Source organism: Plasmodium sp. gorilla clade G2 (assembly GCF_900097015.1).
Source record: "Plasmodium sp. gorilla clade G2 genome assembly, chromosome: 10".
Taxonomy (NCBI): Eukaryota; Apicomplexa; class Aconoidasida; order Haemosporida; family Plasmodiidae; genus Plasmodium; species Plasmodium adleri (nom. inval.).
Genome location: NC_041702.1, coordinates 1167501 through 1195000, shown reverse-complemented (window position 1 = coordinate 1195000; position 27500 = coordinate 1167501). Strand labels below are relative to the sequence as shown.

General features: G+C 17.9%; 10 protein-coding genes across 10 annotated transcripts in view; 7 read left to right on the top strand and 3 right to left on the bottom strand.

Moving 5' to 3' along the window:
• PADL01_1031100 (conserved Plasmodium protein, unknown function) overlaps positions 1–1246 on the top strand; it is a gene marked incomplete at both ends in the record, with an annotated part of 1320 nt that extends 74 nt beyond the window's left edge. Inside the window, one exon of the mRNA XM_028682388.1 lies at positions 1–1246. This exon is cut by the window's left edge and continues 74 nt beyond it. Coding sequence (XP_028538671.1) covers positions 1–1246 — 1246 coding nt within the window.
• A 440-nt stretch (positions 1247–1686) lies between these two features.
• On the bottom strand, positions 1687–2757 carry PADL01_1031000 (conserved protein, unknown function; the record flags this gene model as incomplete). The annotated part of the gene is made up of 1 exon (XM_028682387.1): positions 1687–2757. One exon carries the CDS (start codon positions 2755–2757, stop codon positions 1687–1689), a length of 1071 nt encoding a protein of 356 aa, XP_028538670.1.
• A 1397-nt stretch (positions 2758–4154) lies between these two features.
• On the top strand, positions 4155–5519 carry PADL01_1030900 (DER1-like protein, putative; the record flags this gene model as incomplete). The annotated part of the gene is made up of 3 exons (XM_028682386.1): positions 4155–4512; positions 4614–4841; positions 5314–5519. The coding sequence occupies 3 exons, from the start codon at positions 4155–4157 to the stop codon at positions 5517–5519; spliced, it is 792 nt and encodes a 263-aa protein (XP_028538669.1).
• A 1347-nt stretch (positions 5520–6866) lies between these two features.
• On the top strand, positions 6867–9109 carry PADL01_1030800 (phosphatidylinositol N-acetylglucosaminyltransferase subunit A, putative; the record flags this gene model as incomplete). Its single annotated transcript, XM_028682385.1, has 7 exons — positions 6867–7038; positions 7222–7418; positions 7568–8317; positions 8466–8507; positions 8650–8737; positions 8817–8858; positions 9021–9109. 7 exons carry the CDS (start codon positions 6867–6869, stop codon positions 9107–9109), a joined length of 1380 nt encoding a protein of 459 aa, XP_028538668.1.
• Positions 9110–9384: 275 nt separating this feature from the next.
• PADL01_1030700 (conserved Plasmodium protein, unknown function) lies at positions 9385–11862 on the bottom strand (the record flags this gene model as incomplete). Its single annotated transcript, XM_028682384.1, has 1 exon — positions 9385–11862. The coding sequence occupies one exon, from the start codon at positions 11860–11862 to the stop codon at positions 9385–9387; it is 2478 nt and encodes an 825-aa protein (XP_028538667.1).
• A 675-nt stretch (positions 11863–12537) lies between these two features.
• Positions 12538–13285, top strand: PADL01_1030600 (conserved Plasmodium protein, unknown function; the record flags this gene model as incomplete). Its single annotated transcript, XM_028682383.1, has 5 exons — positions 12538–12672; positions 12760–12816; positions 12902–12957; positions 13031–13144; positions 13258–13285. The coding sequence occupies 5 exons, from the start codon at positions 12538–12540 to the stop codon at positions 13283–13285; spliced, it is 390 nt and encodes a 129-aa protein (XP_028538666.1).
• Positions 13286–14321: 1036 nt separating this feature from the next.
• PADL01_1030500 (mRNA-decapping enzyme subunit 1, putative) lies at positions 14322–17810 on the bottom strand (the record flags this gene model as incomplete). Its single annotated transcript, XM_028682382.1, has 1 exon — positions 14322–17810. The coding sequence occupies one exon, from the start codon at positions 17808–17810 to the stop codon at positions 14322–14324; it is 3489 nt and encodes a 1162-aa protein (XP_028538665.1).
• A 2853-nt stretch (positions 17811–20663) lies between these two features.
• On the top strand, positions 20664–23036 carry PADL01_1030400 (ribosome maturation factor RimM, putative; the record flags this gene model as incomplete). Its single annotated transcript, XM_028682380.1, has 2 exons — positions 20664–22777; positions 22928–23036. The coding sequence occupies 2 exons, from the start codon at positions 20664–20666 to the stop codon at positions 23034–23036; spliced, it is 2223 nt and encodes a 740-aa protein (XP_028538664.1).
• Positions 23037–23442: 406 nt separating this feature from the next.
• Positions 23443–25944, top strand: PADL01_1030300 (conserved Plasmodium protein, unknown function; the record flags this gene model as incomplete). Its single annotated transcript, XM_028682379.1, has 5 exons — positions 23443–23512; positions 23764–24038; positions 24124–24319; positions 24439–25460; positions 25705–25944. The coding sequence occupies 5 exons, from the start codon at positions 23443–23445 to the stop codon at positions 25942–25944; spliced, it is 1803 nt and encodes a 600-aa protein (XP_028538663.1).
• A 550-nt stretch (positions 25945–26494) lies between these two features.
• Positions 26495–27500, top strand: part of PADL01_1030200 (conserved Plasmodium protein, unknown function) — a gene marked incomplete at both ends in the record, with an annotated part of 1583 nt that continues 577 nt past the window's right edge. Inside the window, 3 exons of the mRNA XM_028682378.1 lie at positions 26495–26621; positions 26813–27082; positions 27197–27500. The exon at positions 27197–27500 is cut by the window's right edge and continues 577 nt beyond it. Coding sequence (XP_028538662.1) covers positions 26495–26621; positions 26813–27082; positions 27197–27500 — 701 coding nt within the window. The remainder of the gene's footprint in view (positions 26622–26812; positions 27083–27196) is intronic.

The window sequence follows — 27500 nt, the reverse complement described above, 5'->3', positions numbered from 1 at the left end:
AATACCAGATATTGAAATTCAAATTGAAAACTTATTAAAGAAGTTTCATATTACAAAGTATGATTATAAAATTACTCATTTTTTAATTGATATAATACAAAATGAATCCCTTAAAATATTAAAGAATGCCAAACATATAAAGAAGAATATATACTATAATAATGATAATATAAATGATGATAATATAAATGATGATAATATAAATGATGATAATATAAATGATGATAACATAAATGATGATAACATAAATGATGCTAACATAAATGATGATAATATAAATGATGATCATACAAATAATATTGATAATAATAATGATAATATTAATAATGTGAAAGAAAATGAGGATATAAAAGAGGACACATTATATGAAGAAAAATATATACAAGAAGAAGAGGAAAAGATTGATGATATAAATAATAATATAGATATGCAAAATATAAATGAAAAAAATTCACCTAATCAATCTAATTCACAAATATTAAATGAATTATTTGACAATTTTAATGAGGATAGTGTTATAGAAAAAAGCTCACATATTGATGATATAGTTGTTAATAATACAGAGGAAGAAAAAGTTAATATTAATGATGATGATATAATTGGAGATAAACAAATAGATGATGATATAATTGGAGATAAACAAATTGATGATGATATAATTGGAGATAAACAAATTGATGATGATATAATTGGAAATAAACAAATAGATGATGATAATATCAATTATGATCATAATAATGATGATATTTCAAATAAACTAGAATTGTCATTATCAGATATTTTTAATACTATCGAATGTACAAGTAATAATATCCAAGAACAAGAAAATAAAGACCAATTAAATAATAAAGATATAATACCCAATAATAAAAATGATATTAAAGAAAATAATCATATTGTTATAGATAATTCTACAAACTATAATACCAATAATAAAAAAAATTTACAAAATATTGTTAATAATAAAAATAAAATACATAATGATGTATTAATAATTGATGAAGAAAGTGTAAATCTAGCCATTAAAGAATATGTCCTCAAAAACATTTATAGAAAGAAAAATGTAGATTTCTTATATGAAAAATTGGAATGTCAACAAAAAGATAATCTTATGATTAATAGAAATATAAAATATCCATCCGGTCTTCCTCCATATTTACCAGATGATTGTTCTGTTAATACCATACTACCATCATGGGATATAAAATATAACTTCAATTCTTCAAAAAGAAAGATTAAAAAATAACGTAAACCAAAAAAAAAAAAAAAAAAACAAAAAAAAAAAAAGAGAAAGTTAACAAATTTTCTAATTATGTCAAAAAAATGTAAAACAAAAAAAATAACAAGAAAATATAAATAATCAAGGGATAAATTATACAAATGTGTAAAAATAATATATTTTTAAATATTATTTTTGTTATATTCAAAAGAAAATGAAAAATTACCAATATTTTCGTATTTGAATTATTTACCTGACTTGTTCAGAAAAAAAAGAAAAAAAAAAAAAACAGCCATTTTTTTTTTTTTTAAATACTTTTAATTGTTATATTATATTATATTATATTATATTATATATTAATTTTTTTTTTTTTTTTTTTGTCCTTTTATTTATTTTATTTATTTAATTATATATAAATATATATACACATATATATTATATATATATATATATTTTTTTTTTTTATGTTATATTATTATATATTTTGACTTTCCTTTTTTTTTGTCAAGTCCTAAATCTACTGTTTTAATCATTTGCATGATACCGAGAATTAACTCCAAACCAATAATCATGATAATAATTCTTTCCAACCTTGAAGAATGTTTTTGATTAACATAATCAAGAAATGAATTTAAATAATCAAATGTCCAAGATAATCTATGATTTAATAAATCAACCCTTTGTTTTATATCAAAGATATTAAGAATATTTAGAAATAATTTTTTCTGATATTCTAACTCCCATAATGTTTCTGGTACATCAAGTATATCTTGTTCAATATTTAATTCATATCTTAGATTATGTAAAGTAATTTTAGAAGAAAAAAGTTGTTTTGATAATAAATCCAAATTAGTTGATTTAATTTTTTTTTTTAATATTTCGATATTATTATTTTCATAGAGTAATTTATTTTCAATTTTTTTTTCTAAATTATTTAATCTCACAGCACTTAATAATCCAAATGAAAAAGAAATTTTATCAGTAATTCTATAATTATTCATTGTTAAATAAATAATAGAATTTGATACATAACTTTTATTATTCACATTTTGTACTTGTAATTCTTCAAAATCATAATTATCTATATCTTCATTTATATTTATATAACTTTTACAAAAATATAAAAAATTCTTCATATTCTTTTTATTCATATTCCATATCACAACACATCCATTTTTAAAAAATACAGCTGAACTATTCTGTTGTTTAAAATATTCACAACTTTCTACATATAAATATGGTTCTTTATATAAAACCTTACAACCAATATTTTCATATGCACTTTTTAATATATTCAAATTTAAAAAATTATTTAAATAATAAGCAATCACATTACATTCAGGATTATCATATTTATCATTTATAAATGGTTTTATATTTCCTAATAATTTCTCTCTTTTTGTTATCTTTTTTTGAGTATATATTCTATTAACACTTTTTTCTTTATTAATACTTTGATACCATTTTATGTTATTATTGAAATATTTAGGTTTCCATAATTTAGTGGACTCATTAAAAATCTTTTTACAAATTATCATATTATTAACACAAAAAATAAATAAATAAATAAATAAATAAATAAGAAAATTTGAAAATATAAGCTTAAGCTAAACTTACATATGGGCATAAAATCATGAACACGTTTATTCAAAAATATATATTTATGTTATATCTTTTTTAAAGCTACACACATATATATTATATGCCTCTTGGAAATTTTTTTTTTGCAAGTATTATATATTTGAAAAATACTACATATCTCCAATAAATATATAAGTTTAATAAAGACATGGCTCATAAATATATACACATATATATAATACATTATATATATATTTATATGTATATTATTTTATCTGTACATATTATATAACTAGAACAATTGAATAAGTATATATACTCTATAATAACAAATAATTACGATCCATTTAAAATATCCATATCCCCATTTTTAATTTCATAACATATTCATAATTTAAATGTTTTATATCGCATTATTAATTTATGGCATATTATGTATATACTTTTAAACATTTTAATAAAATTACATATTCATCTCTCATTGTAGAAAAAATATATATATATATATATATATATATATATATATATATATAATACATTTATTTATTTATTTATTTATTAAAAAAAATATATATTAATATTTCATATATTCTTTTTATAACAAGATCATTTTTTTTATTAACGCCTTTCCAAAAAAAATAATAATATAAAATATATATATATATATATAATATATATATGTTATATATTATATTACGCATGTATATATGTTAACAAAAAATTATACTCATTATTTAATATATATATTATACAAAAAATAAAATATAAAAATAATAATACACTTTTTTTTATGTAATTAGGTAAAAATATACATATATTTATTTATTTATTCAAAAAATAAATATAAAACTTTAATCTTATAAGAACTTTTTAGATATAATAATATATATTTTTTATTTTCCCTATATTTACACTTTTCTCATATTTAATTTTTTTTTTTTTTTTTTTTTTTTTTTTTTTTTATAATTGAAATATTTTTATGTTTATATAATAATATATTTATATTTTATAATTTTTTCTTATTTCATATGATACATTTTAATTTTTTTTTATATTATATATTGAATTAAAAATTATAAATTTATTATAATATATATATATGTATTTATATATATATTTTTTTATATGTGTTATTCTTTTTAATATATTACATATTATAATTATATAGTGGAAAATTCGAAATAAAAAAAAAAAGTCTTAAATTGCTACATTGTGTATAAGAGAACAAAATAAATTGTAACTCTCTTTTTTATATATTGAGAAAATAATAAATGATTACTAACTTATAGGATTATATTATATTATTTTTTTTTTTTTTTTTATTTTCAAGATTATATGAACAATACACAATAAAATGGATATATCTGGTCCAGAAGTGTGGTATAATAATTTACCGAACGTAACAAAATATGTGATAACATTAATTTTTTTAGTTACCTTATTGATAACGTGTAATTTATTGAACGTTGTATATATACTATTAGATTGGAATTTAATATATTATAAATATCATATATGGAGAATTTTTCTGAACTTTTTATATGTTGGTAAATTTTCCCTTTCATGGGTATTCTTTATGTCTTTATTTGCTCAATTCTCATCATCTTTAGAAAAAAATGCAATTTTCACATCACCTGGATCTTATTTATATTTCATTACCATTCAATGTACCTTTTTATCTCTTATAAGTATTTTGTTTTATTGGCCACGAGGTATAAAATAAATAGAAAATAAAAATATATTCACAAAAATATATACATATATATATTATATTATATATATATTTTTTTTTTTTTTTTTTCCCATCATATAGGTTATCCCTTTTTAGGAAATTCTCTCCTCTTTGCAATAATATACTATTGGTCAAGAAGAGAAGCATGGAGCCATGTTTCCATTTATTTCTTTACTGTTAAGGGATATCAATTACCCTTTGCTTTAATTTTCTTACATTTAATTATGGGTCAATCTTTGTGGGTTGATATTATGGGGTTGTTATCAGGACATGTCTACTACTTTTTTAGAGAAATTTTACCAAGAGAAGGTAACATAAAATAATAGGAAACATAATTTTATAAGTTCAATATTTATTTATTATATGTGACTGTGTGTATTAAAAATATGTACATGATATTTTACAAATAGCTACCTAATATATTAAAAATATGTACATAATATTTAAAAAAAATAGCTACCTAATATATTAAAAATATGTACATAATATATAAAAAATAGCTACCTAATATATTAAAAATATGTACATAATATTTAAAAAAATAGCTACCTAATATATTAAAAATATGTACATAATATTTAAAAAAATAGCTACCTAATATATTAAAAATATGTACATAATATTTAAAAAATAGCTACCTAATATATTAAAAATATGTACATAATATTTAAAAAATAGCTATTTTTTTTTTTTTTTTTTTTTTTTTTTTTATTTCCCAGTAAATGTATCACTATATTATATATTTTTTATTTTTATTTTTATTTTTATTATTTTCTTATAGGTGGTCCCAATCTTTTAGATAAAACACCCAAAATTTTTGATAAGATAATGCTAAAATTGCAAGAATTTCGTTTAAATAATGGAATAAGGAACAATTTCCAAAGATATGGATATACGAATATAAATAATTCAAGGAGTACAAATAATAATAATGGAACAAATAGAAGAGTTTTTATTGGAAGGGGTGTAAGACTAGGTGATAGTTAAAAAGATGGTTTTTATTTTTTATGGGTAATATGTATAAGTATTTGTCTGAATATATAATTATTATGAATAAATATTATGTTATTATAATGATAAAAAGAAAGAAAAAAGAAGAAGAGCTATCATAACATTTGCATTTTGATGACACCATAAAAGAATATTAATAAATATATAAATAAATAAACAAATATAAGCGTATTTACATATATATATATGTATACATTTTTATGCGTATCCATTTTTGTAATGTTTTCATTGTTAATGCAACGAATATTTTGTTAATAAAATATATATTTTTTTTTTATTTCATTCATTATTGATTATTTAAAAAGACAACAATTTTTTCAACATCTTTATTGTTATTATTACCTTGTGTATCATATTTATTCTTTCCTAATTTTGGTGTTATATATTTTTTTTTATTGTTATTAAAACTTAGACTATATATTATATATATATATATATATATATATATATATTTTTTTAATTATTTGTTATTTTTGTATACTTTTTTTAAAAACCATAGATGATATATATTTTTATAATATCTAAGTATATATGTATTTTTTTTTTTTTTTTTTATATATATGTTACTTCTTATTTCAAGATGCTTTATATATAAAAACAATACATATAACTTTTAAATAATAATAAAAAATAAATAAATTAATAAAAAAAAAAATAATAAAATTAATAAATGAATGATAAGTGTTGTATTATATTATCTTAATATTTAATATAATTTTTTTTAATATTCTAATTAGGAGGAATGCAATATTGTATATTATTTTATATATATATATTAAAAAAAAAAAAAAAAAAAAAAAAAGAAGAGCTATACTTTTCCTGCCCCCCCCCTTTTTTTTTTTTTTTTTAATTTATTTATATAACTCTGGTTATGGAACATTGTTAAAAATAATCAAGTGATATATATATATATATAAATATATATTATATATATATGTGTGTGTATTAATGTGTAAATATATTGTATTTTTTTTTTTTTTATACATTTAAATAAAATATAAAAGAACCTTCACGTGTTCTTAGTAATTAATTATAAATGATAGGAATGAAGAATCAATAAATATAAGCACAATTTTAAATATACTTGTATATTTAGGGTATTCTTTGTTTTGTACAACTTTTCATATCCTTAATATGTAAATATATATTTTTTTTTGTTTTAATTTTATTTTATTTTTTTTTATATGTTTGGACTTATCTTAATTAAAACGAGATATAGTAAACAAAAAAGTATATAAAAAAATAAATCCGTATTATATTTATATTTATGTGATGATTTAAAAAAAAAAAAAATAGATATCAAAATATGTATATGAATACATAATGAAAGATGCAGTTAGCGAATACAATATATACAAAAAGGAAAAAGATAAAAATATAATTTACAAAAAAGAAAGAAAATGTTGTATTTGCATGGTGAGTGATTTTTTTTATCCAAATTTGGGAGGAATAGAAACTCACATTTTTGAATTGTCTAAGAATTTGATAAAAAAGGGTTATACATAAAAAAAAAAAAAAAAAAAAAAAAAAAAAAAAATTAAATATATAATAAATCTTACAATGAATAATAAAATATATATATATATATATATATATATATAAACTTATTGTGTTCATACTTATTATTAAATATTTGCATAATATTTTCTTCAAATATTTTACTTTTATTTTTTTTTAGGTTTCAAAGTTATAGTTGTAACAAATTTTAATAATAATAGGCATGGTATAAGATGGATGGGTAACGGTATTAAGGTTTATTATTTGCCCTTCCAGCCTTTTTTAGATGTAGTGAGTTTTCCAAATATTATAGGGACTTTACCACTATGTAGAAATATATTATATAGGGAAAAGGTGGATATAGTACATGGTCACCAGGTTCAAGAAATAAAAAATAAAATGAATAAAATATGATATAAGATGATATGCACATATTATATAAATATATATATATATATATATATATATATTATTTATTTGTTTATTTATTTATTAATTTTATTTTTTTTTTCATTTTTATTTTTTAGGCTACGTCTGCTTTAGCTCATCAATTCATTCTTCATGCCAAAACGTTAGGAATAAAAACCATTTATACAGACCACTCCTTATATAGTTTTTCAGACAAAGGATGCATCCATGTAAACAAATTATTGAAATATTGTATAAATGATGTTGATCATTCTATATGTGTTTCACATACGAATAGAGAAAATTTAGTTTTGAGAACAGAAAGTAATCCATATAAAACATCTGTTATAGGAAATGCTCTTGATACTACAAAATTTGTTCCTTGTATTAGTAAAAGACCAAAGTTTCCAAGAATAAATATTATTGTTATAAGTAGGTTAACATATAGGAAAGGTATAGATTTGATAGTTAAGGTAATACCATTAGTATGTCAAAAATATCCATTCATAAAATTTATTATAGGAGGAGAAGGTCCTAAAAGATTGTTATTAGAAGAAATGAGAGAAAAGTATCACTTACATAATTCGGTTGTATTATTAGGAAAAGTAAAACAAGAAAATGTAAAAAATGTTTTACAAACTGGTCATATATTTTTAAATACATCATTAACAGAAGCTTTCTGTATTGCTATAATTGAAGCAGCTAGTTGTGGTTTGCTTGTCATATCAACTGATGTGGGTGGAATATCTGAAGTCTTACCACGTGATATGATGATTTTAGCTAAACCCAATCATATCGAATTATGTAAAGCAGTCGATAAAGCATTAAAAATTGTACAAAAGGTCGACTCAAATTTATTCCACCAAAGGGTAAAAAAAAAAAAAAAAAAAAAAAAAAAAAAAAAAAAAAGAATTTTATTTATACAACATACATAAAATATATATATATATGTGTGTGTGTGTGTGTGTTTATGACTTGTTCATATTTTTTTTTTTTTTTTTTTTTTTTTTTATCTAGCTAACCAAAATGTACTCTTGGGAAAAAGTAGCTGAAAAGACGGTAAAGAAACATAATACATAAATATTATTAATATTGTAAATAATATAATGATATTAGCCTTAACATATATGTTCATTTATGTAAATGTTTTATATTTTTATATTTTTATATTTATTCTTATTTCATTGTTTTTATAATATAGGAAAAGGTGTATATGAAAGTATTAAATTACGCAAATCCAAGCTTGTTTAATAGGATAAGAAAAATATACGAAATTAATACAGTTTTTAGTAATATAAAAAATAAAATATATATATATGTATATATTTATATATATATATATATTTGTTTATTTTTCCATTCTTGTAGGTATAATTTACATATTCATAATTATGATAAGTTATATTGGATGTCAAATATTGGAATGGCTCATGCCAAGGCAAGATTAAAAAGAAGAAAAATAATAAATAAAATAAACACATATATATATATATATATATATATATATATATATATATATCAACATGTAAATATTTACATATATAATCTTATACATGTTTCTTTACCTTTTAGACAAAACATTGAAGAGGTCGTTAGCTTTCCTCATTTTTATGATGACGAAAATAAAAATGAAAAATAAGTGTTTTAAAAGCTTGATATAATATATACCACATAAAAAAAAAAAATATAAAAGGTTGAAATATATAAATTTCAATTTATACAAAAAAAAAAAAAAAAAATCATAATAGTAATAATACATATTGTTGATGTTATATAATATATACAATTATGTATACATATATATAACATTTATATTAATATACATTTATTTGTGCACATATAACATTTATATTAATATACATTTATCTATGAACATATAACATTTATATTAATATACATTTATTTGTGCACATATAACATTTATATTAATTTACATTCAATTTTTACATTCCAATAACTTATACTCGTGCTCTATGATTTTATAATTAAGCATATAATTAACATTATATTGAATCCTCAGTTTGAGGGGATATTGTTTATAATTTAATTCTATATAATTCAGTAATAAGATATGATAAAATTTATTTGTTAATTCTAGATATTTATCTTGATAATTATAATGTATTATATTTACATCGATTAAGCCTAAAAGTATAGGATTGTTTAGATTAATAATATTATGACAAAAGACTTTTTGTTTTTTTAAAAAATAACGGATGGTTTCAAAAATAGTAAAATAAAATTGTATAAAATTTAAGGGTTTATTATTTTGTATATTATGTTCATTATTAGAGTTATGATCATTTGTTTTATTTTTTATTTTATTATTATTTTCATAATATTTTTCATTTGTTTCGTTATGATCATCTTGATTAATTTTCATTTTTTCTATATTTGGTAAGGTAAAAAATTGTATAATTTTTTGTTCAAAGTTTAAGATAAAATTATGTAACACTTGTTCACATAAATCTTTTAAAAATAATTTTTCTTTTTCATTTTTTTTATAGGTTATAATTTGTTCTATGGTTTTTTTTTTATTAGAATTTAAAATATCATCTTCTTCTTCGTCCATATCATAAGTAATATTTTGTTTCCTTGCATCTTCAATTTGTTTAATAATTTCATTTTCATTAAACTGTTGGTTTAATTCGTATAAGCTTTTGCATATAATTTTTATCAACTGAATATTACCTCCGATATATTTATAAATATAATTACATATATCTTCATTATTTGTAAAATGGGGTATTAAAATAGATTTTATCATATCATATGAGAAATCGTCTATTTCTATTATATTATCCATTATTAATTCATATTCATCAGAAGTTTTATAAGAATTTATATGAATATGATTTACTTTATTATTTTGTAATGTATCTTGATATTTTTTATAATAATTACTTCTTTCTATCTGTTCATTTTTGTCTGTTTTGTTTTTTATTTTATTGGTCATATTGAAGGTATGTTCTTCAAAAATGTGTTGGTTTTCTTCTTCAGATTTATTATCATATAAATTAGTAAAAGAAGAAATATTCATATTGTGATTCATTTTGTTATGAATATTATATTGAACATCTTCTACAAAAGACATATTATTGTTAGCATTATTTTTATTGTTACTCCTTTTTATATTATGATCGTGTTTGTTTTTCTTTAAATATAAATCGTTGTCTTCTTCCTTTTGTAATTGTCTCATTTTAGTTTGGCTAGCTATATTTTGATCACGTATCCATTTTATGATTATATTATTATACATAAAAATGGATTTCATAATTTCCAAATTTTTTATAGCATGAATGACAATAGGAAATCGATAATGAATGGAATGTATATTGTTATTAACTAAATGAACAAAGAAATTAAAATCTCTCATAGGTTGTGAACTTAATAAAAAAAAATGAAAATGATAAAAAAGAAAAAAGAAATTGTAGTTATATATTTGTTGTAAATTTTGAATTATATATAAAAAGTATGTATGTATAAATGTACCGTTAGTATAATTTAATAAAATATTATTTGTATATTTTTTATAATAATAATATTCTTCATAATCTGATAACATTTTGAAAAAATATAAATAAGCACTGAAATGATTAAAATAATTACAAAAAACTTTAACGTTTAATTTTCTTAAAAGCATATCAAGAAATGCATACCACATTTCATAATTATATTTATTTTCTTTTATCATGTGTTGATAATTATTAATTTCTTTTAAATCATTTTTATTAAAATAATCATATAATTCTGGATGCTCATATATATGTATAAAGAAATCTCTCCATTTTGATAACATATTATAAGATTCATTTATATTATCTTTATATATCATATGTTCATATATATCCTTAAGATTTATAGAATTATTTATTATATCATCATTTAATTCTTTTAATAATTTATATCGTAAAGAATATTCAAGTGTATACATTTTCATACAGAAGTTTATATCATTCCTTTCTCTACAATCATATTCAAAAAATATATTTTTCGTTTTTTTTCTCATCTCATTATTATGATTATTCATAAATATCTCCTTAGCTTTTTCAATCATAAATTTTTTACCTACACCTTCAGATCCTAAAACAAAATAACACGTTTTAGCAGCATCTAAAAAATTTTTATCATCACATAAATGTACATTAACATATTCATCTTTATTTTTTTTGTTGTTGTTGTTGCTGCTGTTTTTTTGTTTTTTCTTTTTTTCTTCTTCTATTTCAAAAATATCTACAATTCTTTTGATATACTTCTTACGAATAATGTTCTTCCATACCTCCTCAAATTTTTCTTTCCTTTGTTTTTTTAAACTAACTCTGTTTAAATCTAAGCTACTGAAATGATGTTTTATAATTACATTGTAGTTAAAATGAATGAATAATTTATTATATCCTTTTTTAAAAAATATCATAATGTGTTTTATGTTCGATGATAAAAAAAAAAAAAAAAAAATTAAATTATAGTCAAGCAAAAGAAAAAATATATCTCCCTTTGTTACAACAAAAGGGTTTTTATAACATATGGGTTTTTTTTTTTTTTTTTTTTTTTTCTCATAAGGATAAACAATAAGTGTATATAAATATAAGTATATACATTGAAATGAAACATATGTAAATGATATATATATAATATATATATGTAAATTTTTTTTTTTTTTTTATATTAATATAAAATATATGTATATATTATATTTACTTGGGTATATTCTATATTGAGATATTTTCTTAATAAAAAAAAAAAAAAAAAAAAATTACACATATATTATCTATATATATATATATATATATATATATAATATATATCATCACTGCATATAAATAAAATATTTTTGTTTATGATCAGCCTATGAAAATTATATGATGTGTACATTATTCAAATGAAGGAACCACGTGACGAAATTAAATATAAATATATAATTGAAGATGTTTACACTTATAAATAATATATAAATATAGGAATTAAATAAATTAAAATATATATATATATATATATATATATATATATAATATGATATTCAGTTTGATATAGTATTTTTTTATTTTTATTTTTTATTTTATTTTATTTTATTTATTTTTTAATATATATAATGGATGATTATCTTAATGAAGATGCCGACATAAAACACCGAGCATGGCTTCTCCACTTTCAACAAAAAAAAAATAATTACAAATTTAATTTAACAAAGAAAAAAAATAAAAAATATATTATTAAATGGATCAAAGTATAATATATATATATATATATATATATATATATTTGTGTTGTATATTTATTTATGTATGCACTTATATTTTATCTGTTGTTATAGGTAAAAGATGAAGAAAGTATATTATATAAATGGACACAGAAAAAAATATTAAACGAGGTTACAAAAAAGGATATATATTTTGAATCAGTTTAATAATTTATATGGTATTTTACAAATATTTTTTTTTTTTTTTTTTTAATAGAAATATAATTCAGAAGATGATAAAGACGAAAAAATAAACGATGATGATATGAAAGTGTAAATAAATAAATATAAATATATATAAATATATATATATATATAATTCATATTTTATATGTAAACATTTTAGTCATACCAATGTGGATGTTACTAATCCTAGTCGAAGAAGTTACAGATTAAACCTTCAACAATTTTTGAATAATAATTTATCAAAAAAAAATTACATTGATCCAACAAGTGAAGAGTATAAAAATAATAAAATAAAAAAATAAATATATAAATAAATTATATTGTCCTTATCATTTTAATAATAATATATATATATATGTCATATTTTTTATGGTTATTCCTATATAGTTCATCAAACTCTGAGAATGAAGTGTAAAATTGAATGGTAACTTGTTCATCTTAATAATTATAAATTAATTATTCCTATGCAATATAAATATTAAAAAATATATAATATATATAATATATATTTATATTTATATGTAGAATAATTTTTTCATCTTTATCATTTAATATATTATTTGATGATGTTTTTATGAAAGTCTTTTTTTTTTATCTAATTGTATAATGTTTTAAACACTAAAAATAAAAATATTATATATATATATATATATATGATTATGCTTTAATTTTTTCTTTCTTTTTTTTTTGTTAAACAGTTACAAAAAAAAAAAATATATATATATTATAAAAACAATAATATATGTATTAAATTTATATATATATTAATTAATAATACAATATGAAATTTATAGTTAATAAAAATAATTATATAACATATACATTTATTTTTTTTTTCTCCAGTTTTATATAATAAAAAAGCTTGTTAAAATAAATAAAATATTTGTATACACATATATATAAATACTTATATATTTAATATTTCCTTTTATTAATTTCTCAAATTCTTTACATATAATATAAAATAATATTACTCTTGATTCTGAATTAATTCTTTTTTTTTTTTTTTTTTTTTCATTCCACATAAATATATTTATATATATATATAAATATATATATATTTAATATTACATACATAAACACTCGGATTAAATCTTCAAATTAAAATATTCATATTAACAAAAACATATATACATTATTATATACATATTTAAAAATCAAAAAATATATAAAATATTAAATAAATAAATAAATAAAATATTAAATAAATAAATATATATATAAACATATAGATTATATAATTAAATAGTTGAACGAAATATTTAAGTATATTTACATTTATAAAATATATATGAGCAAAAAAAAAAAAAAAAAAAAAAAAAAAAAAAAAAATATATATATATATAATATAAATCATATAAATATTCATTATACACCACAAAAATTATATATATATATATATATATATATATATATATATATATATTTTTTCCTTTATTATATTGAAAAAATTAAGAAAGGTGCTGATTGTTTGTTAATTTTTTCCACAACAAATCTACAAATTCATCAGATTGTAATATTTCTTTAATTATATTATGTATGGCATTTTTATTTATCGTTATACTTTTATTTTTAGAATTGCTAGAGTTTGTATTTATATTATTATTTTTTTCATACTTGATGATTTGATTTGTATCTTCTAAAACAGATCCATTATTGTAAGAACTATATATATTATTATTATAAAAACTTGACTTATTATTACCATTGTAGTTATTATTATTATTATTATTATTATTGTCGATCATATTAATAATTTTTTTTTCATCCTTTTCTATTTCATTCTTCATTTTCAATAGAACGTTATATGAATTGGTATTATAAGTATTAAACATATTACTTTCTATATTATTATTGCTATTTCTATTTATGTTATTTAATCCATTCATATTATTTAACCCATTCATATTATTTAACCCATTCATATTATTTACACCACTCATATTATTTAACCCATTCATATTATTTACACCACTCATATTATTTACACCACTCATATTATTTAATCCATTCATATTATTTACACCACTCATATTATTTGATTTCATTTTTATAATATTCAACAAGGCTGTTGTCATTTGTTTTTCCTCTCCTTCATTTGACATAGCTAATGTCTGATTATCCGTGTTATTATACAAATTGATCATATCATCATTCTCATATTTATTTATATTTTTAGAATATTTAAAAGAACTATTATTATTTAAGACATTCTCATAATTCTGCATGCTTCCAATAACACTTTCTTTTTGTTTACAATTATTGTTGTTCATATTATTTTGATTTATATTTTCTTGAGCGTTCTTAAGATTAATAATATTCACTGCATTTTTATCAACATTATTATTACTACTATAAAAATTATTACTATCAATCATATTATTATTATCAATAATATTGTCATTAATATTATTATTATTATTATCAATCATGTTATCATTATTATTATCTACCACATTATTATGAACACTCAATAAACTATTTATAGAATTATTTTTTTTTTTCTTTTTGTTTTTTTTCTTATCATCATCAATTTTTGTATCAACATTTTTATTCAGTCCTAATAAGCTCATGATAGCTTCACCTCCTTTCTTTGCATTAGTATCATTAGATGATATATTAATTTTATTATCCTCTATATAACTTTTGTTTAATATATTATTATTATTATTATTATTATTATTATTATTTATTTCGTCTTTCAATATTATTTTTTGTTCTGAATTTTTATCGTGTTCCATTGACAAACCTTTAATAAGATAAAGTAATTTTCTACCTGCTTTTTCATCTTTTTTAACATCCACATTCATATTTTGATTATACAAATTATTATTATTATTATTATTATATCTGATATCTTGAACATCTTCTAATGAATTCTTTTGTGTATCATTGTTTGTTCCTCTGTTTGTGGTCATATGTTTTATATTAGCATTGCTATTATTACTGTTACTTAAAGAATGTAAACTATTAACATTATTTATATTATTCATATTGTTAATATTATTCATATTATTTATACTATTCATATTATTCATACTATTCATATTATTCATATTATTTATAACACCAGTGTGGTAATTATTTAGGTATACATCTGGAGCTGCATTTTCTGTAGCATTCATTATTTTCCTTTTCATATATTCAATATCATTTTTGTTTTTTATTAGTTCTAATATTTGTTCCTTATCATTTTCTACATTATAATCCGCCTTGTTGATAGAAGGAATCTTATTATATTTCATATTCTTCAAGGTTGTTATATTATTTATTTGATTTATTCGATTATTATTATTTATTATATTAGGAGTTATAAAGTTTGTTTCTATACTTGATTTCTTCATAAAATTAGTATTTGCCATATGGTTATTATCTTCTACAAATACATTTTGTAAATTTTTAAGAGATTCATTTTTTTCTGGTCTTACAGACATTTTTCTCATCTGTTCTGATATCATTTCTAATTTCTCATCCATAGTTATATTTTCATTTTTAATAGATCCTATATTGGTTAATACACTATTTCTATTATTATTAATATTTGACATATTATTATTACCATTTGACATATTATTATTACCATTTGACATATTATTTGTATTTTCTTGAGTTATTGTCTTTTCTTGATATGCCTTTTCTACAATATTTTTTAATACTTTATATATTTGCTCTTTTTCATCAGTACTATAAAACCATAGACTATAAATATTTCTCGTATTGGTTTCTTCATTTATAATTCTATAAAAAATATAATTTTGATCTGTAGACAAATTCATATTGCTATCAATATCTTGTAATAAATGTTTTTCATTTTTTTTATTTGTAATTATTAAACGATAATATGGTTTTATTGATCTTTTCACTATATATAAAAACCCTTCAATATCTGCTCTTTTCCATTTTAATTCATCATCTTTCATCTTATATACGGTGACAAAACAAGATTTCATAATTATTTCAGTGATATATATATCTATGCTCTTTAACATTTTAAAGCATATCTTTTCTCTTAATAATTTCATACCTTCCTCTTCCTCTACTTCTACATCTACATTTACATTTACATCTACATCTTCCTGTTCTTTTTCATTTTGATTTTGAATTTCAGCTTTATTTTGTGTTTCTATTAAATTATTTTCTTCATTTTCAATTTTTATATTTTCTTCATTGACCTTCTTTTTTTCTTTCTGATTTTCTGCCTGCATGTCTTTCAAACTTTTCAGATTGTATATAGCTGGGTTGTTTGAACCATTCCTATTATTTATATTTATCATATTATTCATATGAATCATATTGTTCATATGAATCATATTATTCATATGAGATATGTTATTAACATGAGATATATTATTCATATTTGATATGTTATTAACATGAGATATATTATTCATATTTGATATATTATTATCCTTTAGAATGTTTAAATTATTCATACTACTGTTAAGGTCATTTAATATATTGTTACTACCATTACTTGAGTTCATCTTTATCATATTATTGTTCACATCTGTGTTTATATTTTCACTTTCATTTTTTAATTTACCTTTCTGATCAGAATTCTTTTTTGTATGGTATGTATTATAATCATAAGCAAAAGAATTTTTATTATTATATTTATTATTATTATTATTATTATGGTAAGTGCCATTATTTATATTGTTGTTTGTATTATTTATATTATTTGCATGATTCATGTTGTTATGAATATTGTTGGAAGTATTTACAAGAGCATTATTATTATTATTATTTATATTATTTATATTATTATTATTTATATTATCCTGTGATATCTCATCAGTTTTATAATCTTTCATTTCTTCTACTATATTGTTTTTATTATTTTTATGTTCATTTAAATTAAATGAATTATTCATATCATAGCGACTTACACGCCCCTTCAAGCGCCCATAGCTAGTACTTAATGTACTTCTCTTTTTCATTTTATAAATTCAAAAAAAAAAAATAAAATAAAATAAATAAATATATATATAAAATATATAAATCAAAATAATAATAGGTACATACATATATATATATATATATATGTATATATGTATATATGTGTGTATGTTTTTATTTCTGTTTATATATATTAAAACACCTGCAAATGTTTTGTAAATACCATGACATATATTATTATACGTGCCATTATATAAATAAAAAACAAATATAGCAGGTGTTATAAAAAATTAAATTAATTATAAGATAAATAAATAAATAAATATATATATATATATATATATATATATATATATATATATATATATATATGTAATATATTAAAGTTCAATAAAATAATAATATGCAGACTTATAAATATTATGTTTACATATAATACTGTTTCTATATTATAACATATATACAAGTGTTATATAAAATATATATATATATATATATATTATATATATATTATATTCATTTGTATTTGTTTTATTTAATATTGTTATATATATAAGCTAACCATCTTACAGTTATACTTATATTATTTAAAAAAAAAAATCATATATAAATAAATCAATAAGTATATGTATGATAATAATAAATGCATAAATAAATATTCATTAAATTATATTTATAAATAAAATATCATTATATTAATATATTCCTTTTTTTTCAGAATATGAAAGGAAAAAAAAAAAAAGTGACAAAAAAAAAAAAAAATTCTACATATAATATAATTATTTATATTCTTAATTTTTTTTTATTCATTCTCTTAATATTAAATTATATAGTATATTTTATATATATATATATATATATATATAATAATAAAAAAATAAACATATTATATATATAATATTATATATATTGAGAAATTTTAAATTGTTTTTTTTATTCTTTTTTTATTTTTCTTACAAAAAATAACAAATTTATAAAAATAAGAAAAAATATATATAAATTTATAAATTAACATATAAACATATATTTATATATATATATAAGTAATATTTATTTGATAAAAAAAAAAATACTTTAACGTTAAAAATAATATATATATATAATAAATTAAATATAATGAAAAATAAAATGAAATAAAATAAAAAAATAAAATAAAATAAAATACTTTTAAAATGGGGTATATATTTTAAAAAATATAAAAATAATAACATATATATATTATATATATATATATAATATATATATATATATATATATATTAAATAAAAAAAAAAAAAAAAAAAATATAGGTGATAAAAAAAAAAAAAATCTCAATAAAATATTATTTCATATATATATATATAATATTATAATATACATATAAAATAATTATATATATTTATTATATATATAATATATTTATAAAATCATATTTTAATTATTTATTTACCTTTTCTTTTTTTTTTTTCTTTTTTTTTTCTTTTTTAAAAGATATATATGAAAAAATATAAAATTTTTTATTTTTCTTTCATCATTTAATGTATAGAAAAAGTATGCACAAAAAAAACAATTGAGCTACAAATGTTTATTTAATTATATATATATATAAAAGTATATCTATATATATTTATTTTATTTTTGTTATTCTTATAAGCAAACATATTAATTATATTTAATGCTATAACATTTTTGAGGGATAAACCAAAAAATACAAAAGATGAACAAGAATTAAAAAGAAAAAAAAAAAAAAAAAAAGAATCTTAAAAAATATACATGTCAATATATATGACATGATTATTTTATTTAAATATATATAGTCTTACATAAAAAAAATAAAAATATATTACATATTATATATATATATATATATATTATTTATTCATTTTTATATTCTTGTCCATTTTTCTCATATAAACTTGGTAAATATGTTTTATTCAAACATAAATTAAAAAAAAAAAAAAAAAAAAAATTTTATGTCCTCAATTTTATATTATATGTATAATATATTCCTTACATTTTAAAACACACAAATTTTAACTGTTAAACAAAAATGTTATAAAAAAAATAATACATATATAAAATATAATATATATATATATATATATATATATATATTTATTTATATCATTGTATAAAATTTATTAATATAGAAATATTTTAAAATTCAAATGACACATTTTTATTTTAAAACAATTTACATAATAATATTTAAGTCTTGGAATTTTTATTTAAAAATGGTTTTATTCAAAAAAAATATATATTTTTTTATTCTTATCAAGATGGGTGTTAATCAATAATGATATATAATAATGTTATTTTCCTTTCCTTAAATTGGTATTATTTTATTTTTTTTTTTTTATATATGTAAGGATTTAAATATTTTATTTTATATAAAAGTCTACAAGAAGGGATATATATGTTATATATGATATATATTCAAAGAGAAAAAAAAAAAAAAAAAAAAAAAAAATATACATATTATATATATATATATATATATATATATATATATATATTTTATATTTATATCATTTCGAATTTTCATTTGGAGGGTGAGGTTCAATTTATTTCAAATATTTAAAAAAAAAAAATAAAATAAAAAAAAGGAATATTATACTATAATAAAATGAGAATCATATTAGTGAATTTCAATTTTAATGTTGAAATTATGTGTAATTAAGAATGAGATGAAAAAATAATATATATCTATTATAATAAATTTTTTTTATGATAATATTATTTTTTTTAATGTAACTGTATAATATTATTTATTCTTATAAAATATATGAAATATATAAAATATACACACATAATAAATATAATAATATATATGTATTTATTATATTTATAGATATTATTAGATATTATTAATATTTGTTTTATTTTATGATAATATGTTTCTCATGTAAGATTAAATGATTGTACTCTCAACTTATAAAAAATGCCTAGTTTTATTATATTATTTTGTTCTTTTCTGGGTCCTTAAATATTATAAGTTAATCTGTAAATATAATAATTTTAAGAAAAATATTTATTTTTTAAAAGAACGAAGAAATAATATAATATATTTATTTAATAATTATAAAAAAGATATTTTTATTTATCATTATTTGAATAGAAAAGGTAAAGCAAGAGGTATACCTCTTTTTATTCATCCACATAATTATTTTATTAACAAGAAAAATGAAAATCAAACACTCAATGCTCCTTTTTTAAGGAGGAGAGGGATATACATAAATAATAATAACACAATTAAAAAGAACATCTTTTCTTTATTATTTGTTTTTTTTTCAAGAATAAAATATCATGGGGGGGTAAAAAAAAAAAAAAGATTCTATTATAACAGTGTGGAGAAAAGAAATATACGATTAAATGAAAAAAAAGATAATACATATGATAATCATAACCAGTGTGATCATAATATAAAAAATTATAATAATATGAAGGAGAATCTTGAGAAAGGAGAATCTGACCTTAACACACGGACAGATAACAAAGATGAAGAAATAAACCAGTGTGAGCGAAAATTTCTGACAGACACTAAATATTATAAAAGAAGTAAATATTCTAAAGCTGGATATATAAAAGAAAAAAATCATAATAATAATAATAATAGTAATAATATTATTGAAAAACATCAGGAAGAAACAAAAAAGAAAAAAAAAGAAAAAAAGGGGGTAGACCTTTTTGATGATTTTTTAAATGATAGATATAATAATTATTATACAGAAAATAAAGAGGATTTGTTTGAAAAAATAAATGAAAAGAAAAAGAATGAAAAAAAAATGAGTTTACCAGATTTTTTTCTTTTAAATTATTATCTAGATAAAAATAGAAAGAATAATTTAGATTTAATGAATGATGTAAATTATAATAATAATATAATGAAAGTTGGATCTGATTCAACAAGTTTTTTTTGTAATATGATAAATAGTACGTTACAAAAAAATGTATCAGAAGAAAAAGTAGATTGTAGCAATGGTAATATAAAAAATGATAGTAAAAAAAATAGAGAAGATGATAATAGTAGTAATAGTAGTAATAGTAGTAATAGTAGTAATGGTAGTAGTGATTATAATAATTATCAGTCCTATAGTAAACATACAGAATTCATAAATAATTATAGTGTCATAGGACAAATAATTGGAGTACATGGTCTTTTAGGCTGGCTAAAAATTATAAGCTTTACTACATTTAATGATATACGTTTTAAACCTGGTAGTTATCGCTATATATTTATGAATAATTATAATTATCCTTTACCTATAAAAATATTAGAAGTAAAAGAATCACAGAAGATTTCTTTTCTTTATATAAAAATAGAAGGTATTAATACAAGAGGTGATGCTTTAAAATTAAAAAATTGCTTAATCTGTGATGATAAAAGAACATTTCCAGATATAGGAGAAAACCAATATATATCTACAGATCTTTTAAATTTTCATATTTATATTTTTAATGATTTTTCACATACATCTATTGGAAATGTAAATGGTTTTCTATCCAAATATGATTATATAAATAGTAAATCTGTACAAGAAATATCAGATGATTTAATTAAAATACATTTAAAAAAAAATATTTCATTAGAAAAAGTATTCAATATTATTAATGTTGCTAAGTTATATAATCAAAACAATAATTCTACTAATCTTAAAGATACACAATATAATAGTCCCATCAAAAATATTCAATCTATTAAAGTCTTAATAAATAAATCAAATACAAATAATACATATGAAGAAAATATAGATGATACTAATAACATACCATCTGAGCCTATAAAAAATGATAAAAATTATTATGACTCTTTAGATAATTTTGATGGATACACATATAAAAAAATATTTAAATGTGATTATTGTGATCATATATTTGATGACATCAAAGAAGCCAGTATACATGAGAATTCGCATTTCTCATCAGACGAGGAACTTTTATATAACCATACAAATATTGATGCATCTGATAAACAAAAGGTTTATGAGGTAACAAAGGATCAGGCTAAGAAGCTAAAAAATATACAATAGTAAGTAGACACGCAAGAAAAAAATAAAAATAAGAAATAAAAATGAGAAATAAAAATAAGAAATAAGAAATAAAAAAATCATCCAGCATATAATATATATATATTATGAATTATCATTTATTTATTATTTTTTTTTTTTTTTTTTTTCAGTTTTTTGGTGCCAATTGTAAAGGAAAAAACAATAAGGTCCGTTCATTATGAAGACAAAAAAATATACCTGGATATAAGTACCATTTTTTTGTTGGACGATAACAAATGAAGAAATAAAAAAATATAAATATAAACATGTTCATATTATATATATATATATATATATATATATATTTTTTTTTTTTTTGTGTGTGTACAACTTTTTTTTTTGATAATATAATTTATCACCAAACGACCTACATGCATCTTTTTTTCTCTTCCTCTTTATGTTATTTTTTTAATATATATTTAATAATTTGGCTCCTCAAATATATATATATATATATTTTTTTTTTTTTTTTGTTGTTGTATATATAAAAATTTAATAGCTTTTCTTTATTATTTCCTAACTAATATATTAAATAAAAATGTATATATATATATATATATATATATATTATTTATGTTATATAATTAATGTCATATTTTTTATTTCTTAAGAAAAAAAAAAAAAAAAAAAAAAAATGTAGGACAACATGAGTATAAAACTCTTTATTTTTCTTCTCCTTTTTGTATGCATTCTTAATGTACGACATATAAATACAGGTTTGTAAAAAAAATAAAAATAATCAAATTTTATTCAAGCATCATCCTTTTATTTATGTTGACTTTGAAAAAGGAGTAGAACGTTTTTAATGTCTCAAGTATAAATATATATATATATATATATATTTTAATGTGCGATATATATAAATAGAATCACAAAAAATGTATATATTAGTTTATTCCTTTTCACATTGATAAATATATATCATTTTTTTTTTTTTTTTTTTTTTTTTTTTTTTTTTTTTTTTAAGGCGATTTGCTTTCTTCCAGTTCTATAAGACAATTAATAAAAAATACATATGTACTGAATAAACCGAAAAATTTGTATCACTTTTCTTTTTTTTATTTGTATAACACCTTAAGATGTACCTTGACTGATAAAGTGTTTGAAATTTATGAGGATGAGAAATATGAAAAAGAAATATTTTTGATTAAAAAAAATTTAGAAAATCTAAAAAAACAAAAAGAAAATAAAAACTTATGGGTTTTCTTTGAGTTCAACCTTTTTGATTCCCTTATATCATCAGTAACAACAAGAGAATAAAATATAAATAAATGAATAAATAAATAAATAAATATATATATATATATATATTTTATTTTTTTATCAGATTGAAGAGATAGAGAGTAATATGAAAAAATTTGATATAGGATTGTTGGAAATTTATAATGAATTAAAATTATCAGATCGTAGATTTAAAGAAGTTACAAAGCATGAACTGAATATATGTAAAGAAGAAATAATTTTTGACGTTGAAGAAATCGGTCTTTTACTTTCTATTGTTCCATTTGTTCTAGAAACATTAGGTTATACAAACATAAATACATACACATATATATATATATATATATATATATATATATATATATTTATTTATTTATATATATATTCATATATCTTACCTTTTAATTTCACCTTTTTATAGATATATCACAAAATAATTATCTCAGCGAGTTCCACTACACTCTAGAGAAAACTCTCAACTTCTTCAACATTTTCATGTCACTAATTAATGAACACAATGTTAATATAATAAATATCGATAAAAAGGAAATCAACTTATTTTTAAAAGTAAAGGATTCTTTCGATTTTATAAAATCAAACGAAGAAAATCTATTCTCTTTACATGATGAAATTATATTAAAAAATAAATATGGAGAAATATTAATAAAAGATTTATTTCTTTTATTTAAAAAAATATTTTTTATAGAAATAGATGAAGATTTAATATACTTTAATTATATAGATATTATTCCTATATATATAAAAACAAAAAATGCATTATTAAAATCAAGATATTATAATATGGAAAATTATTTTTATGCTTTAATAGAGAATACATATAAAAAGGATTTACAAATTAATGAAGGTATTATTTTAATAAAAATATTAAAACAATATAAAATAAATTCAGATACAAAATTAGCTTATTATTTCGACTCAGATATTATATATAAAACTATAATACATCAAATATATAAACAAACATCTCATATATCTAATATAAATTTTTATTTCCTATATTCTCAAAATATAGATAGTACAAACAATTTATTAACAGAACATGATGTATCCTTAAGTCTTATCATTTTAATTAATTCAGATGTAGATGTAAATAAATTAACTCAAAAATTTTATAGATTCTCCTTTCCAAAGGATATATTTATAGGAAATGAAGACATAAATAAACAAAGAATAAAAGTCATGGGTTCCTGTGTATATACAAAAAAATCACAACCACCTATTTTTTATGGATTTTTTTCTCAAGGACTTAGTACATATAATCTTTTTAAAATTATAAACTTATTAAAACCAAATAAGAAGCTCTTATATTTATCTATAGAAAAGGCAGATGATAATAATCAAATTAGGGCTCAGGTAATCGCAGAAAGGATACTGATGAATTCGAAGGAATTGTTTGAGACTGTTTTGTTATTTGAGAGAGATGTAAGAAATATATGAAATAATTAATAAATGCATATTCAAATATTGTAAAAAGGGGGGGGGGAGAGTAATTACATCCAAACAAAAAAATATATATATATACATATATATATATATATATATATATATATATTTGTGTGCATATTTTATATGATATATATTATATCCATTAGAATATACGCTAATTAATTCTTCCTATTATTATTATATTATTTTATTTTATAATATTTTTATTTTTTAATTTCAGGATATTATTAAATATGATAAATTTGATTACATTGACAAATGCGATGTGTGTCTTGTCGGATACAGAGGACTCTATACATTATATTTTTGTATATTCATACCAGTACTAGTTAGTTTACTTATATGTTATTTTTTATATAATCGTAAAATAAAAAATAAACAGAATATGGTCGATATGAAAAATAAAGATTTTATTAACCAACTCAAGTCGATTGAACCCAGTATAATTCCTCTAAAGTAGTAATAATAAATAAATAAATAAATAAATAAATATATAAATAAAATAAATAAAAAATAATTACTTTTTTTTTTTTTTTTTTTTTTTTTTTTTTTTTTTTTACATATTTTTCATTTTTAAAATTATATAATGCAAATATATTCCTCTATATATATAACATTTACACTTTTCAATTTAAAAGCAAATTTTTTGGTTGCAATATTATAATATTTTATTTTTAAATAAATTATTTATTTCATTTTTATGCCTCCAAGTCTTTTTTTTTTTTTTTTTTTGTAACATTTTAATATGTCACGAATTGGTATATTTTAAGTATTTTTTTTTTTTTTCTTTTTTTTTTATCTTTTATAAAAACAAAACTTAGTACAATTAAGAAATACAAATTTTTTTTCTTTTAAATATTATGTTATCACATAAAAATGGATTAGGAAAAAATAAATAAAGTAAATTCTCCTTTCATTTTGATTTTTTCTTATTTAGATATTTAATATTATTATATGATTTATTTTATTATTTTGTATGTATGTGTGTGTATGTGTTGTATAAATGAAGAATGAGTGAAATAAAATTAAAACTGGAATCAAACTTCAATAAAGAAGGAGAACAACAAAAAGACGATACAATAAAAAGTAATGAAACGTATGAAGAAGAAAATGAAGAGTTTTCTAACATAGTAAATAGTATGTAAATATATAAATATTAATATATATATATATATATATATATATATATATATGTATATTTATTTATTTATTTATTTATTTATTTATTACCAATACCTTTTTTTTGTACATAATTTTATGAACAGTTCATAATTTTTTTTTTTTTTTTTTTTTTTTTTTTTTTTTTTTTTTCCCTATTAATATTTTAGAATATAGCGATTTTTATAAAAACCTATATGCTTTCATTGAGTCCAAGGGTTCTTACATTAATTTAATATATGATTGTAAAAGGGAAGAGGAAACACAAGTGGAGACAAACAAAAAATACAAAACAACTTATAGTAATTATGAACAATCTTCAAAAGTCGAAAAGAAAACGCTAGAAGAAAGTTCTTTCAATAAAATAAAAGAAATAGTAAAAGAGAAATTTCCCAAGTCTTCTGATCAAAAAATTGAATTATACCTCAAGGAAATAATAAGTAAATTAATCAACATATAAAAATGTATAAATATAAATATAAATATATACACATATAAAATATATATATATATATATATATTTATTTATTTATCCCACTTGTGATACTTTCCAGATGAGGCGCCTCAAGAAAATTGCTCTCTTCATAAAATACTGTTCGTTAGGAATGAACAAAATATATTTATCAAACACAATTTAATAAGTTATTTATTTAATTTTATAGATTGTAAAACATTATTGAAACTTAAAGGATGCTCTAAAATCGATAGTGAAGTTGTAAGTATGTACTATAGAAAAATATTATATACTTTACCATTCAAAGATGATAATATAAAAACAAATATACATTACTGGAAAAATGTAATAAATTATTTTTTTTATCGATGTGCAAATCTTAAACCAATAAATAGAATGAATTA